Source organism: Notechis scutatus, chromosome 1 (genome assembly GCF_049901735.1).
Source record: "Notechis scutatus isolate UNSWTSFEM ecotype Mainland chromosome 1, rNotScu1.2, whole genome shotgun sequence".
NCBI classification, from domain to species: Eukaryota; Metazoa; Chordata; class Lepidosauria; order Squamata; family Elapidae; genus Notechis; species Notechis scutatus.
Window position 1 is genome coordinate 48,027,375 of NC_142009.1, and position 15,555 is coordinate 48,042,929.

The 15,555-nt window shown below is 37.8% G+C and overlaps 1 protein-coding gene across 2 annotated transcripts in view; it reads right to left on the reverse strand.

The window, feature by feature from the left end:
- The window catches only part of UBR2 (ubiquitin protein ligase E3 component n-recognin 2), a 78,599-nt gene extending 76,191 nt beyond the window's left edge, over nt 1-2,408 (reverse strand). For both annotated transcript variants that reach the window (XM_026683285.2, XM_026683295.2), the window contains exon 1: nt 397-2,408. In XM_026683285.2, coding sequence (XP_026539070.2) covers nt 397-474 — 78 coding nt within the window. In that variant the 5' untranslated portion in view covers nt 475-2,408. The remainder of the gene's footprint in view (nt 1-396) is intronic.
- Between the last annotated feature and the right edge of the window lie 13,147 nt (nt 2,409-15,555).

The following is a 15,555-nucleotide window of genomic DNA, read 5'->3' on the forward strand; positions in this document are numbered from 1 at the left end:
ATTTTGCCTTCTCATTCTCTTCCCAAAGGCAAGCCGCCGTTTCTCTTCTTTGATGGTTAGGAATACAGCCCTCTTTTCTGCCACCTATCTACCGAATCTCTCACACTCGTTGCGAGCTGTTCACGCTCAGAAGCTCTTTGGATCTCACCTCTCCAGGACAGACCCCCGCCATCTCCTCCTCCTCCTCCTCTCCACCTGCCTATTTCTTCTAACTTACGGGCCTGACAGCCCAATTCCTTTCGGCGCTCCTCTACCATCCTCTGCTTCAACCCAGTTTCCGACACCACCTGTCTAGCGTCTCCGTCCGTTTTTCGCTTCTCCTCGCCCGCTCCGCGTCGCTTGGAGCCCCGCGGCAGAGGCAGGTTCCGCCCGCTGTTTTCTGGAGAGGGGCCTTACCAGGGCAATTTCCTCGGAGGAACATTCCAGCAAGCTTCTGTCGAGGGCCTGCACTTCTGTCTCCATGTCGGACGCCATCTTCTCCTCCTCCTTTTCCCCCTCCTTCCACCTCCGTCGCCAAGTAAGTGACACCCGGAACCGGCCTTTGCCAGCCCCTTTATCAGGAGAACCCGTTTCCGTTTAGCTCTCCACCTCAATTCCGTTCCTACTCAAACGGCCTCCCGCTTGGGGAATCACCCTTGTTCTTAGTGTTGTCTCCCTGCCGGAAGGGAATCCATTTTAGGATTGCGCGGGGCACTTCGGGAGATGTAGTTGCTCTGACGAAAGGAAGGGCTGCGAAACTTCGGACAACCGCGGCTTTTGTGTCTTTGGGCTGACATCTGAACGCTGTCCGGATTTTCGCAGCCCCCGATTCAGCAGTGCAAGATGAAAGCTGCTCTGTCATTCAGGGGGGTGACGTATTCCCACTTTCAACCGCCAAATGGTCCTGTAAAACGTTGCCCAGATGTCAAGCTGCCTTGTGCAAATCGTACTGTTCCACCTCATACAGCTCCCGCTTCGGAGCAGCTTCCAAGGTTTATTGTCTCCGTCTGTCAAACAGAAGAGTATATTCGAGAATAATAAATGGAAGTGCCTTTGCACGTGTATAAAATGGGAAACTAAGTTCTGCTACATTTTATATTACTAAAATATTACAGAAGAACATATGGTGCTTCTAGTACACTTGGCCAATTATTTGGCATGCCCTTTCTCAGGATACTCTATTTCACTACAAATTGATAAGCTAGATCTATTTGGAGCCGTTTGTCCCTTAGCCTTTTTCTTCTTTGCCTTCTTGCGCATCACGGATTTTTGCAATCTTATTACATATGAAAATAGCAGTTTGATATTTTATCCTGTAGGGAGCAGCAGTGTACAGGTATTTTAAGTAGGCACATGCGGAATTACATAAGCATCAGATATTACTATGTATCATGGCCTACATTATTTGCTTTTATGTATCTATAATAAGGCAGAATATACATAATGTAATGCTTATATAGGAATGATAGATGTCTAAGAGACTTTCTTTATTCATGTACATTTTTTTCCTTCCAGGAAATTGCTGAAAGAAATCTGGGTAAGATTAAAGGGAATTAAAAAGGACAGTGGTATAGTTGTGAGAGATTTCTACGTACCTGAAATATTTCTAAATTAATTTACTAAGTTCTCAGGAATGCAGAATCACCTCAATGAGACTTCAGCTATCATGATGATTTGCTGGAAAGCTGAGTAACCTGTCCAACAGATTTCTCTTTTGCTACTACTTGCATTTTGTAAAATGTTGAAGAAGAAACAAAGAGGTCCCCAGTCTCACCCAATACTGAATAACAATGTGGAATTGATTGATGCAATGACAATGTCAGCACCTGTGAAGAGGAAGGGTGTTGACATTGTCATTGGGGGAAGGGAAGAGCTGAGAGTATGTGCCTCCTTATCTTGAGCTTCAGGAAGGTAGACTTTAGTTAATCTGAGTAAAAGGTATAAATGTATCATGACATAAAATTATAAAGACTAAACTAGTTGAAGAGGGAAGGAAGATCCTAAAAAAATGAGATAGGAAAAAATACAGGCAGGAACAATCCCTTAGATTAAAGGCCTTTATGGTGGTATAGTAGTTAAGATAGGGGTTCTAACCCCTAGGCACTGGTCCACAGCCTACCAGGAACGTACAAGCAAGCAATCATGCAAGATCTAGGCAGTACACAAAACCAAGCCCCCCTTCCTGGTCCATGGAAAAACCACCCTCCACAGAACTGGTCCCTGGCACTCAAAAGGTAGGGGCCACTGAGTTAAGGCATCAGGCTAAAAACTGGGAAACTGCAAATTCTAGTTCCACGTGAGTCATAGAAAGTGACCTTGGATTAGTCACTTTCTCTCAGCCCTAGGAAGGAGGTAATGGCAAACCTTGTCCGAAAAACCCTACCAAGAAAACTTTAGGGACACGTCCTAGCACTTTCTGAGAATAAGAGAGGATTGAAATAGAAGAGGAAAAAATGAACAAAAGGCCAGTTTGATATAATGATTGAAGACACTAAGACAGAAACTAGGAGGCTGTACATTTTAATCCTGCCTTAGGCACAAACCTCAGCATTTGGAAGAATGAAAAACTTCCAAACTCTTGCTATGAGAACTGTGTGAACTTCTCCAGGTTGTAGTCAGGAATCAAGATTGACTTGAAGGCACAATGTTTGTCCATTTGTCTGCCTGCCTATGAATGAACAAAAAGCTCAGTGAAAAAAGTAGAAGCAAAAAGAGGATACTGTATATAAAAAATGGAAGTAGTCTAATTTATTAAAATGGAATCCCAACTGGTAACTAAAGACTGTAAGGATGTCAAGAAACCAAATGTTCAGAATGAGGTTAAACTAAAAAAAGTATGTAAAACAATTCAATAGAAAAAATATATATAGTTCAAGTTTGAACTGGGTGTTCTTGGTGCTCTCAGAGTTTGTTTGCTTGCAAGCATTTCATTACCTGACTAGATAACATCATCAGTGCTGGTTTGTGCGGGGTTTGCTTCCTGTTTATTTACAGTAGCTTGCCCTGTCAGAGTTGGGGGTGTGGTTTTCTCCAGGGTAGTTCCTTGATTACAATATTGTTTTCTGCTTGATTGTTTATGTGCTATTCATTCTGCTTATATGGGTGGTGGCTGCTGGGGAGAATGTGTTCCTTCTACACTTTTTATTGTCTCTTTTGAATACTGTGTAAATGTAACTCATCTCTATTAGTAGCACTGATGTTACCTAGCTAGATAAGAAAATATTTGCAAACAAGCAATTGAGCTCAGAGAACACCAAAGACTCCATAATTGGAAAAATGTATATGTCTAAAATAAACTCAGGGAAACTATGAATCTGTTACTCAATGTAGGTGAGGAAATAATGACAACAATAAAGAGATGGTGGAATTGCTTAATGCTTTCTTTGTATCTTTGTATCTGTTTTCTCCCAGAAAAGGGAGAAAGCCTTTTGTAACGTGACTGAGCAAATGAGGGGAGGAAACAAAACTCAGGATTGATAAGAGTGTGGTAAGAACTTGCTACCATTTTGCAAGACCAAATGATTTACTATTATGAGATGGGTCGCTATAGAAATGTGATAACTAAGGTTATTTATATTCTTATTAAATTTCTATAGCTGCTGGCAAACAAGAAGCTGTGCAAAGCCCTTCTAGCCATAAGTGCCACTTGCTCATCAAGCAGGTGTTATGAGTCTAGAAAGAGCCCCAGATTGCACAATGGATCTGTCTGGGGCACTGCATCTCTGTCCAGCATTAAAGATAGCATAGACCTGGAACCAGTGAGGCCCAAAATCCAAAGCCACTCAGGTTTTTGCAGGATCCAGCTGAACCCTTGTTCCCCACCCAGACCTCCACTGCTTCTAACACCAGGATATGATATTCAGCTTAATTTGCTAAGTGTGAGGAGGTGAAAAGGTATCATACTGATGATACTTTTCCCAATGGCAATGGATAAGTTCACCTAGTGATTTCATAATAGATGTTAAAAAAAGGAGAGGATAAAGAACTGAACTCCATGGCACCTCACAATGTAGGGGTGAAGGCAGGACCTCTCCTCCCTAATCATCACTGACTGGAATTATCCCTGAAGAAAGAAAGAACTATCACAACACCATGCCACTTACCCCAATGCTCTGAGCCAATCCAGCTGATAATGGCACTAGAAAATCCCATAGAAATCAATTCATTATCTGACCATGACAAAGGGGACACTGAAAGCTCCCCCAATTTCAGATCACACTGCCACTACTCCAACAGAAACCCCAAATCCAGAGTGTGACCACTGTCCCAAGTTAGGCTTTGGGTGACCTGAGCTGTCACAGAAGCCATGAGTTTTTGAGCTACTTCAGATCCCATTCTTAGGGAAGGTAGATTGAAATCTCCAAAATCATAAATCCAGGTAACTTCACTGCCAACCCAGAAATTGAGTCAAGGAGTTCAGGTAGGGAGGTTGTTATGCAGTAGAGTGGCTAGTACAACAACAACGTATCTGATATTAGCACAATTGAGAAAGTCCAGAAATATTTGTATACACTTATACTTATTATCTTGTAAACAATTGGCAAATCAAATAAATAAATAAATAAAATAAATAAACAACAAAGCAAAGCTGGAACTCTGGGAGTTGAAGTCCACAAGTCTTAAAGTTGCCAAGGTTGGAGATCCCTGTTTTAATACATACAATATTTTTGTGACAAATCTAAACCCAAAAATTATTGGGTCAGGAGATTGTATCACAGGACTGGATTTGGTTATTTCAAGGAGTTGGATTTTACCTGAAATTCATGGAAACCACTGCAGATATAGGTTCTCTTTGGGTATGAGGCTCCTACTGGATCCAAAGTTCCACCTTTCCTGAAAGGCTTCTAGACTACAGAGCCAATGACAGCACAGTATAATACTGTAGGTCCTCTTGTTTGTTTTGAGAGGGGGAGGGAGAGAGAGGAAAATTCCATAAAATAAGTTGTACCAAGCTAAACTTCTAGAGAAATTGTCCCCTCTGTTGTCATGGCTAGAATAGTTGATATTGCTAATGAAAATAATAAAAGTGTTTTAACAATTTTAATGTACAAAAGTGTTCTTTCCAAAGGATGATTTTGCTTAATTAGAAATTGAAATAGTCTCCAGACACTTCACTGTGCTGAGAATTAAAGCCTTTAATAATCTTATTAAATATTGCCTTTTTAAGGAGCATTCCTATGTAAACATTATACATTATCTCTGTTATTACTGTATATATTTGTTATAGGAAAATATATGGATTTGGATAAAAGAAGTCTGAGTGGGGATATAATAACATTTTCCAAATATTTGAACAACTCCAATACAGATGGCATAAAGACTTGCTTTCTGCTGCTCTAAAGAACAGCAAATAAATACATTAGAGAGATAGGAATGTTTTTCTAGATGTTACTGAATGGAGTTCTCATAATCCTGATAGAAATTGTACTCTAGTACCAGTTTAAAATGACAGTTTCACTAGTCCAGATGTACTCATTCCCATTCATTTATACTCATTCATTTTAGTAGACTAACAAGAAGAAACACACACACACACAGACACACCCCAAAATAGACATGTTGATTAAAGAAATATTTTTATTAGGCTAGATCTCTAATACAAAATGGACTATAATTTTCAGTTCTCTGTAGATGAGGTAAAATACAAAGCAAAGCAAAAAGGAAAGTAAGATTGGCTGGTGTTCATGCCACTTACTTATCGGTAGCCTTTCTTAATCTGGTTCCCAAGAGAGATAATAGACCACAACTCCCATTCCTCCCACCCATCACATATGCTGATTTGGGGGAAGAGACTGATTTGACAAAAAGAGCCTCAGAGCACAAAGATGTCTTCTATAGCAGTGATCCCCAACCTTTTTTACGCCGCGGCCCGGTATCCCCAACCTTTTTTATGGCGCGGCCCGGTACCAACATCAGCTGGGCGCCGCCATCTTGTTTTGATGAAAAAGTGCTTCCGGTGAGCTTTCTACCCGGAAAAGCTCACCGGAAGCACTTTTTCATCAAAACAAGATGGCGGCGCCCAGCAAGCCAGCGGCCCGGTAGGACTTGTTCCACGGACCGGGACCGGTCCGTGGACCGGTGGTTGGGGACCCCTGTTCTATAGTATCCTTCCAGTTGCAACTTTTCTCAAAACCAGTCAGTATCTATAGACAGCAATTATGCATGTCCAGGAAAATATGCATTTGCTTTAAAGATTTGCAGGTTGGTGCCATGTTTATTCTGTCATGCACTCTGAAGCACTTTTTCGAACCAAATCCAAAACACTGCACAGTGGGCACTGGTGCTTATAGTCCAATATATCCATAGGGAATCAAGCTAAGTTACAACGTTAACATAGAAATGTCAGAATAGTTTTCAGATACTGAAATTAGGTTCTGCCTAATCTACCATCTACAAAGCCTTTTATGGTACAGGTAATCCTCAATTTACAAAAGTTCACTTAGTGACAATTCAAAGTTACCTCACTGAAAAAAAATCAGTTATGACCATTTTTCACACTTACGACCCTTGCAGCATCCCCATGGTCATATGATTTGGATGCTTGATAACTGACTCACATTTATGATGATTGCAGTATCCCGGGGTCATGGGATCACCTTTTGCAAAATTCTGACAAGCAAAGTCAATGGGGAAACCAGATTCACTTAACAACTGCGGTACTAATTTAACAACTGCAGTGAATCACTTCACAAGAAAAGTCATAAATGGGGCAAAACACTTAACAGATTTCCCACTTAGCAACATAAATTTGGGGCTCAATTGTGATCATAAGTTGAAGACTACCTGTATAGGGTCTAGTATAGGGACCATCTCTAGCTCATTGTCCCATAGGATCCAACAGGATTGAAGTATTTTAGTCTATCTAAGAAACAATGCCATCCAATTGGACCCATGAGGTATGCATCCTGTGTCCTTTGGAACAGCAACATCTTCTGAAGTATGGTTAGCTCCAATTCTGCAGGCCTTCAAGAAAGCTCTGAAGTTCTGGCTGTGCTTCCGGTGGCATCGGAAGTGAGGACTGCAAGCTCCATGGCCCTGCTCCGAGCTCTCCCCATCGGAGGGCTTCAAAAGGAGCCATAGCTACCTTGTAGGGGCGGTGAAGCAAAAGGAGCGCCTTGTCGGTGGAGGAGAGCCGCATCTCTCCCCGCTGACTCAGAAAATCCCTCTCATCTGAAGACGAGCAACAGCGGCAGACAACATGGCTGCCATGAAGCTAGGGACAACCAGAACACCTAAGAAAGTACAGAAGAGAAGAGAACAGTGAACAGAGATTGTTATAATTTTTCCCTTAAAAATTACCCCAAGGAAAACAAAAAATCATAGAGATTCTAAAAATATAAATGTTTAAGCAGTGAAAGAAAATACTTTGATAAATAGATTTATGCTGAAAAATAAGGCGGGAGCACTATCTATTGGCAAAAGGAAAAATGACTTCTAGACTCCTCAAAATTCACATAGGAAGAAAGTAATATTTTATATTTGGTGGTTATGACTTTTAACTGTTTATTACCTTATATTTACCAGAGGTGGAAATAAGAAAGACATTGTATAAGAGACTCTGGGAAACCAGAACAAAAGATTAAAACCACAGAACAGACTTAAATAACTTGGAAAATACCTTGGACTATCAGAGTATCGAGCAAATGCTGGAACTGGCGTATCTATATAATTGACTTTGTTTTGAAAGAAATCGTTCTTGATTGAAATTAATACTTGCTGGGAAAATGGTAGCATGGAAATTTGAGAGGAGAACGCAATCTACTAGTAATTGGAGAATAAATTATACTCCTATAATTTTGGACTCTTTCTGAACTAGAGTGAGACTTTATTGTTTATTTCATTCCACTACTATGACTGGAGTTGAAGTAACAGCTGTGGAAATGAGAGGACTTTTTAATGAGATGACTTTGTTATTCCGAAATATTAACAATTCAATCGATGGTATAGGTGAGAAAATGGAAAACATTTTGCAAAGAACAATGAATAAAGATCAAACTGTCCATGAACTGGTGGAAGCAACAGAAAGATTAGATGAAATGGACTACTCAAGTCAGAAAATTGAATACAAACAGGGAAAAAATAGGGATCAGAACAATCAGCAAATGAAGCAAAACCTTAAGGAAGAGGAAGACGAGACAAATGGCAAGCAAAAGGAGCGGAAAGAACAGATGAATTGGCCACATCAATAAATAAATCAAGGACGGGAGTGAAAAATAGAACTGACAAATCAGCTGATAAAGGAAGAAAGACTGAAAAAAATAAAAACAGACAAATCAACGATTGGAAAGACAGGAAAATACCTTGATAAGGAGATTGGGACATGGGCAGACATCTGGGAGAATTGGCAGTATAAGATTGTACTGGGAGAAATGATTAGAATGAACAAGAAAGATATAGATGAAGAAAGAGATGAAGATGAGGAGTGGGAGAGGCAAATTAAAAATTGGATAAGAATTGAAGCACTACAGAGGATAAGAGATGATGTATAGAAAGAATTGCCCTTTAAATATTAAAGTAGCTTGGTTATAAGCTGAAAGAGGCAGAAATAAAATTAGATAGGGGAAATATTAGAATATAAACTTTTATAGACTAAAAATAATAGAAAGATTAGGAGTTTACAGCTATTAGGCATCTTTTTATATGTATGTTTAATCAATATGAAGATTACTTAAATTTGATAAATGTAATATTAGGCTTTTTTCTTGTATGAATGTTTAAACAATATGAAGATTACTTAAATTGAAAAAATTAGATGTTTACAGATGTTAGGCATTTTGGGTTTTTTTGGGGATATTTTTAAATATATTTTTTAAGAGAGAGAGGAGAGAGGGAGGGAGAGAGAGAGGGAGAGAGGGAGCTCTCTGAAGACCTCACTGTTCCCCCTTGCTCCTGGCTATGGGATGGTTTGCATTCACTGTTGAAAATATATGTGTTATATGTGCTTTCAAGAATTTTTCTTCACTTGTTTTATATTAGGGATTGTAGTATATTCATTTTTAACCATCTACTGTATATTCTGGAACATAATATAACTGGAGTTGAGGCTTCCTTGCTTACTTCTTACATTTTAGAAAATGGCTCACAGACTTTTAACTCATTTTTTTCCCAGCTGCAAATAGTATTACAATGCAATTTTATGCATGTCCGATTAGAAGACTCAAGGTGGATACAAGGGCAGCACTCTGGTCCTTTCTTTCTTGCTTCCCAGTGAAGTAAAATGGCTGTGCACACATGAACACATGAAGACAGCTGTAAGCAACTTATGAAGCAATGGTGCAAATATTTTTAAAAAATTCACAGCTCCTTTATTTATTCAGAAGTTGCTATGGACACATCCCCCTGTATTACAAAACACTTTTTTCAAAGGGTGTGCACTGTCTTATTCTATTCAAAATGCATCAATAGGCTCTTGAACAAACTCCAAAATTAGTTAATATACTCTTCCTGTTACAGAGACTTCACACATCCGTTCTTTAAGCATGAGCCAGATGTTGATGATGATTACTAGTACTATTTAATAGTACTAGTGCTATTTTGATATATTTTTATTTCATCAGAAGTTCAGGGTAGTCTCCTTGGCTTTCTCTAGTTTACCCTGATAAAACAAAACCCTATGAGGTGGGTTAGGCTGAGAGACAGTAATTGGTTTAAAGTTATCTCAAAAGGTGCAAGCCTCAGTTCTTCAATTCACCCAGTTTAATCCAACACACTAACTACTAGTTTCCACACCGAGTCCTGATGACTCAAAGTAGCTATCAAAGCCTTCTGACCTTATTTTGGTCATATAAATCTAGAGGTGGTGGTTTACTGAGTCAATTCACTAACAATAGACATAGAGTTTAAAATATGTATCTATGCTGAAATACTTTACCCTCTTTTGCAACCACTTCCCTTGTGGGATGAAACGGTAAAGTTACATCAGAACATGTGCCCATTATATGAACATTATACACACATCCAATTCTTTTTCTTTGCAGTATCCTAACAGTAGAAACCAATTATCTTGTTCTGCAGCAGTCTTACTGTATAGGGAGCTTCAAACAGAATGGGAAAATCTGTGTCATGATGTCACCATAGTTTGTTATGAATATTACAGAATAGCAGTGCATCAACTACAACAACTGCATCGTTGTAACGTTTCAGTTATTCTACAAATCTCATTTCTCTTTGTAGTGTCTTTCTAGAAGGATTGCAAAATGCTTTTCCGTCATACAGATTTCAGTTATGATTTGTTCATTTGCTTGATGCTCTCTATTTTATACAGTTATAACTATTTTATTTGTATGCTGCCTTACACTTGTTAAAGGCAGCTTAATCCAAAGGTAGATAACTCATCTCTAGACTGATGGTTGGTAATCGGGAAATACTTCAGCTACTCGGAGAAAAATGGCTGCAAGGAGAATCTACAGGAAAGTAAACCATGAAAGAATGGAATCTTCTGCCTATCATTTTTTTAAATCAACTTCTAGTAACTAGGACAGTGCCATGCTTAAATTTAATAAGTGTTGCCTCAGTTCTGATATTTAAAGCATTAAAGAGTTAGATATGAGGATAAGCTGTAGTTTTGGATGTTTTAAAATGTCTTATTTAAAAATTCCAAAATAATATTTCAAAAAAAGACTGTCCCATTCATAGGTGAGCAACTGTTCGTACATTCATTACCCCTTTTATAGGTAAAATACAGCTTTAACTGTTTTAAAAGTTGCAAAACCTGAATTAACCAGTTCCTTGAAACAGTGAGCTTCTTTTTCAACCTCATGTGAAAGACAGCCTTCTTTAATCAATAGTAGAGGTGCTGTGTCACATGAAAGCCTTCTGAACTTCTTATTAATTTTCCAAAGATACTTAACCTTACTAGCTATGAATATATGGAATAATTTACAACAGAAATATTAAAAGAAGCATACCATCAGAAGTAATATAGTGAATCACCTAGTCAAGAAGTGCACAATTTTTGAAACAAACGGTCCTGCCTCTTAATCTGTTGATTTGCTGTACCAATGTTTTGTATCTTGTTTTTGGGGGAAAAAAATAGGATTAGTATTGGAATAGAACTTGAAGGTCTTTAATGTTAGGCTCTCCTAATAAAGATATAGCAGTAGTCACTAACTGCAAACTTTACTCAATTTTTCTAGAATACTAGTTTCAAACTCAGCAGAAGATACTCAAACACTTGACCGACTATGCCTTGATAAGAATCCTTCACCATCCCACCTCCACAGAAAGGAAGATTCTTCCACCATTTTTTAAAAGCTAACATTTTTAAAAAGAATACAAAGTTACAGAAATCTGAGCAACTAGATAATTTTGTTTAGAAAATTCTTTAGAATTCACCCAGGCTGTTAAGGCTTTCTTAGTTATTCATTGGTCCTGTGTAGGAGAGGCTGTTCTATAAACAGATAACAGAGGAATGTCCAGATGGTTAAAATGTGAACTTTTCTCAGTGAGAAACATATACTTTTTTTTTAACCTATTGTGGGATCGTCATGATTAAGTCTATAGAATGAAAGGCTGGAAGTCTTTCCTGAGACCTTTTGAGACTATACACCTAGCTTCATTGCTTCTTGTTGTGTAGCTTTGAAATTACTGCTGCCATCTCATTTTTGAAGTGAATCTCTACCTGGTGTAATTTCATTAAACCTGGTGTAATTTCATTAAACCTGGTGTAATTTCATGAAAGAGACAGGATTTCCACAAGAGAAAATTCAGCGAGAAAAAAGAAAAGAAAAATGAAATCAGTTCTAAAGCACAACCTCCTGCTCCTGCAATCTTAAAGTGCGTGACTAGGCAAATCAGCCCCATCCTCCTTTGTGGGGAGGTAGACCAATTTCACAAGAGATAAGTAGGATTAATTTTTTTAAAAAAGAAAAATAATATATACATTTATTTTTAACTTTAGATATTATCATACCAAAATCGTCAAATGGTAGACAAGACAAAGATATATCGCTGTTCAAATCACTGACAAATATCTTAAAAGAAACTTCAATAGAAAAATATACAGGGAAATATAAGACTCTGAATAGATACCAACATGACGCTATCTTCTCTTATGTGGAAGCAACTTTGATGTAAAGAGATGCCAATTTGCATAAAGCACACAAAATCTGAGTGTATAAAGATACAATAATAACTACAAATATTAAACTCCAAAACAGAGAGCACTTTTTCTTATTCTTCTAAACAACACTTAGAACAAATGTTTTCTTTGTTCAATGTGTTACCTAGATTTCTTTTTTGTTACAAATTCTAACTTTAATAAAAGACTGTGGGGGAATATTAATTTTCTCTTCCGCTCTCTCCTCTCTGTAGCACACAGCTTCTCACTTGTCTGTCTTCTGCCAGAAAATTTCCAAAACACTAAAACATCTTTTGTGTACTACTAAAAGGTTTCAGAATGTCTTCTTTATTATTTATGTGGAATGTCTTCTTTATAATTTTAGCTTGCTTATATTCAGTCAATGAATATGAAGATATAGAGAGATCATATAGCATATACTAACTTGAGTTCTAGTAGATGAGGTTGTGCACACAATGGAAAAATATACATCAAGTAATAGGAGGTAAGGGCTTGGCAGCATAATGAAATAATAGCCAACAAGTTAATAACCAGCTATCAACACCCCAATCAACAACTAAAAAGCCACACACAACCAGGGACCATATAAATACCACACACAGAATAGCTGAAAGCACACATGCTACTAGAGAGAAGTTCCCTGAGGATGGGCTTCTGCATGAGTCCAAAAGCTTGGAAGACTACATCTCTGGTCCTCATGACCAACCCTGATTGGATTCTGCAACATTATCCTGGGACATGTATATTCACCTTCATTTGTGAGAAAAACATACCACCCAGCATAAAACAACTTTACTTAGGTCCACCAAAATATTTTTAATGTCCCACTACGCATCTCACTGTCAAGCAAGTCTGGGAGGCTTACAAACAGCATAAAAAAAAATCCAAGAACCAAAGTACAACAAACACTTAACTTGAGTAAGATAAAGTGTGCACAGCATAATTTCTAGAATTCTTTCTAAGCCTTTTTACAACAGTAGGTATTAGGTAATACTATATTTCCTTCAGTGTAACTAAGTAATGTACAGGTAGTCCTCAAGTTATGATTGTTTATTCAGCAACCATTCAAAGTTATAATGGCACAGGACAAATGGCCTCCCAAAGTTATAGTTGTTGTAGCACCTCTATGGTCATGTGATCAAAATTTGGTTGCTTAGCCCCTGCTGCCCTATATTCCATGAGTCCTGCTTTGCCCAACTGATCGTAGCCATCTTCCTACTGCTGCTGCTGTCCAGCCTGGTTCTTTGTGAGATAATTGCTGGCTACCCCAGTCATCCTTTCTGAGGCCGCTTGTACCATAGTGCGCCCCATTCTTGTGATGGTTCAAAGAGCCTCAGCAGCTTTCTGAAGGCTTACCAAAGCATTACGAGAACAAGATGCACTGTTTGGATAATGGTGGGCATGCCATTTTTGTGATGCTTCAGAAAGCATCAGAAACCTTCTGAAGGCTTTCCACAATGGGATGTTTTGCCTAACAACTACAGTACATTTCTTAGGGACAAGAATTCATATCCCAACTACCATCATAACTTGAAACTACCTGTGTGGTGTGTTATCCTATTCTGTGTTGAATCTTGAGTATCTTTGCATTCACTAGAAAACATTGGACAGTATCTAATGCTCTATCATGTGGACCAGGAGGGAAGTGAGAGAGGTGCTTAAAATGGAGTGATCTGCCACAATCCAAGCTACTTCCTAACTGCTTCACCCATTGTGTTGCACTGGGGAATTTTTTCTGGAGTATTTTCTCTGCAGCCCACAGTCACATTTGGACCATTTTTAAAACAGATCTTTCATTGGCTAGTATTTCTTCAGTATCAATTTTTTTCCCCATTCTGTTTTTAGAGAATTATCCTTCTGAAGGACAGGGTCCTAAACAAAACTTTGTGCATGTTCAAAAATATCTTATCCTTGACCATTATGCAATCTAATTATCAAGGTTGTTGAACTTATAGTTACTGTACACAGCTATATACTGGTTATTTCATTAAGTGGAGCCAGGCTAATTTATTGCCTTTTGAATCTGTGACATCTATAGATTAATGTAAAAGAGCAGAATTCATTAGTCTGAACTTGGGTTTACAATATTTCTTTACTGAAATATATCTCAGTATGTTAAATTAAATGTGCAGAAGCAATTTCAGTAGATATAACTCAATGGTGAAATTGCCATTAAGTCTAATATATATTTTAAGAGAGATCATCATGTTAAACCCTGATAGATATTTTATGGAGAGAGATAAGCTAATGGGGAAAAAAACTTATGGCAGGCTAAACCCTTAAGATATCTCTGGCTAACATAAAGCTACCTAATGATGATGACAGCTTGAACTTACAGCCTTTCTTTTTAACATCAATATTTTGGAAGGAATGAGATTTTTTTATGATTATGCTCCTCTGTTGTCCTATTTGGAGAACAAATGTATAGTATAACACCTTTGAAATACTGGCAAGTTTCAGGGTTCAGGTAAGCTGGGATCTTCTCTTCAAAAACTGCCAGACACATTTTATTGTTGACAGAAACTGATGATAGGGAATAACCCGCACTTGAAAATAGTGGGGAAGATGTTTATTTGGAATGCTTGCGCTAAAAAGAAATCAATACTTTGAAGCAGTTGATTTCTAACAGTGATTTTAAAGACTTGGGGAGATTGCTTGTTGAATATAACTAACCAAGAATATTTGCTTGACAAATTATACAATTAAAACATGTACTAACTGAACAGTGTGACAATCTATGAAGCACCTGCAATTTCAGGTTCCTTAAGAAATGTAATGCTGGAACATAAACCAAGAGTTCAATTTTATATGGAATTAAAAAGTAAAATGAAAGTTGGTATTACTGTAATTGTACACCTGAGTTGTGCTGGGATATTTAGTTTTGAAGAATCAATGGATACAGGTGTTAAGAAATGTAAAATTTGTTACAATTTAAACAATTCATCATAAATTATTTTGTGTTAATTGCACCTCTTGAAGAAAATTTAAAAAGGGATGGAGATTGAATTGTTCATGTTAGCATTATTAAAAAATGTAAAGGATTTTAACTCATATGATACGGTCTTATCTAACTACAGCTTTGTTTTGGTTTCAAATTACTACATATGTCAATATTTTGACCAGAAATATACTAAGGATTTCAGTATGTGTCACTCCTTCAAGATAGGTCAGACTAGGAAACCAAAGTCATGTATGTTAATACTACCTTCATTATAAGTTACAAAATCTTCCAAGCCTGAATGTACACCCTTTTTAAAAAAATGTCTGTGAGAAAACAGAGGGTCTTGACTGAGATGTTTATTTTCAGGTTATAGTTCTGGCTTGGATGTTTTTTATCTGACCGCTGTCTTAATTGCAGCTATTCCTCCTGTTTCTTGAGGTTATTCCTTCTGCCTACTACTATACAGTATGATGAACTATATTCTGAAAACATGGAAATGTCATCGCATCAAGAATTTTGACTGTATCTAGCTGGAGGTACAGAAGGTTTATATAAT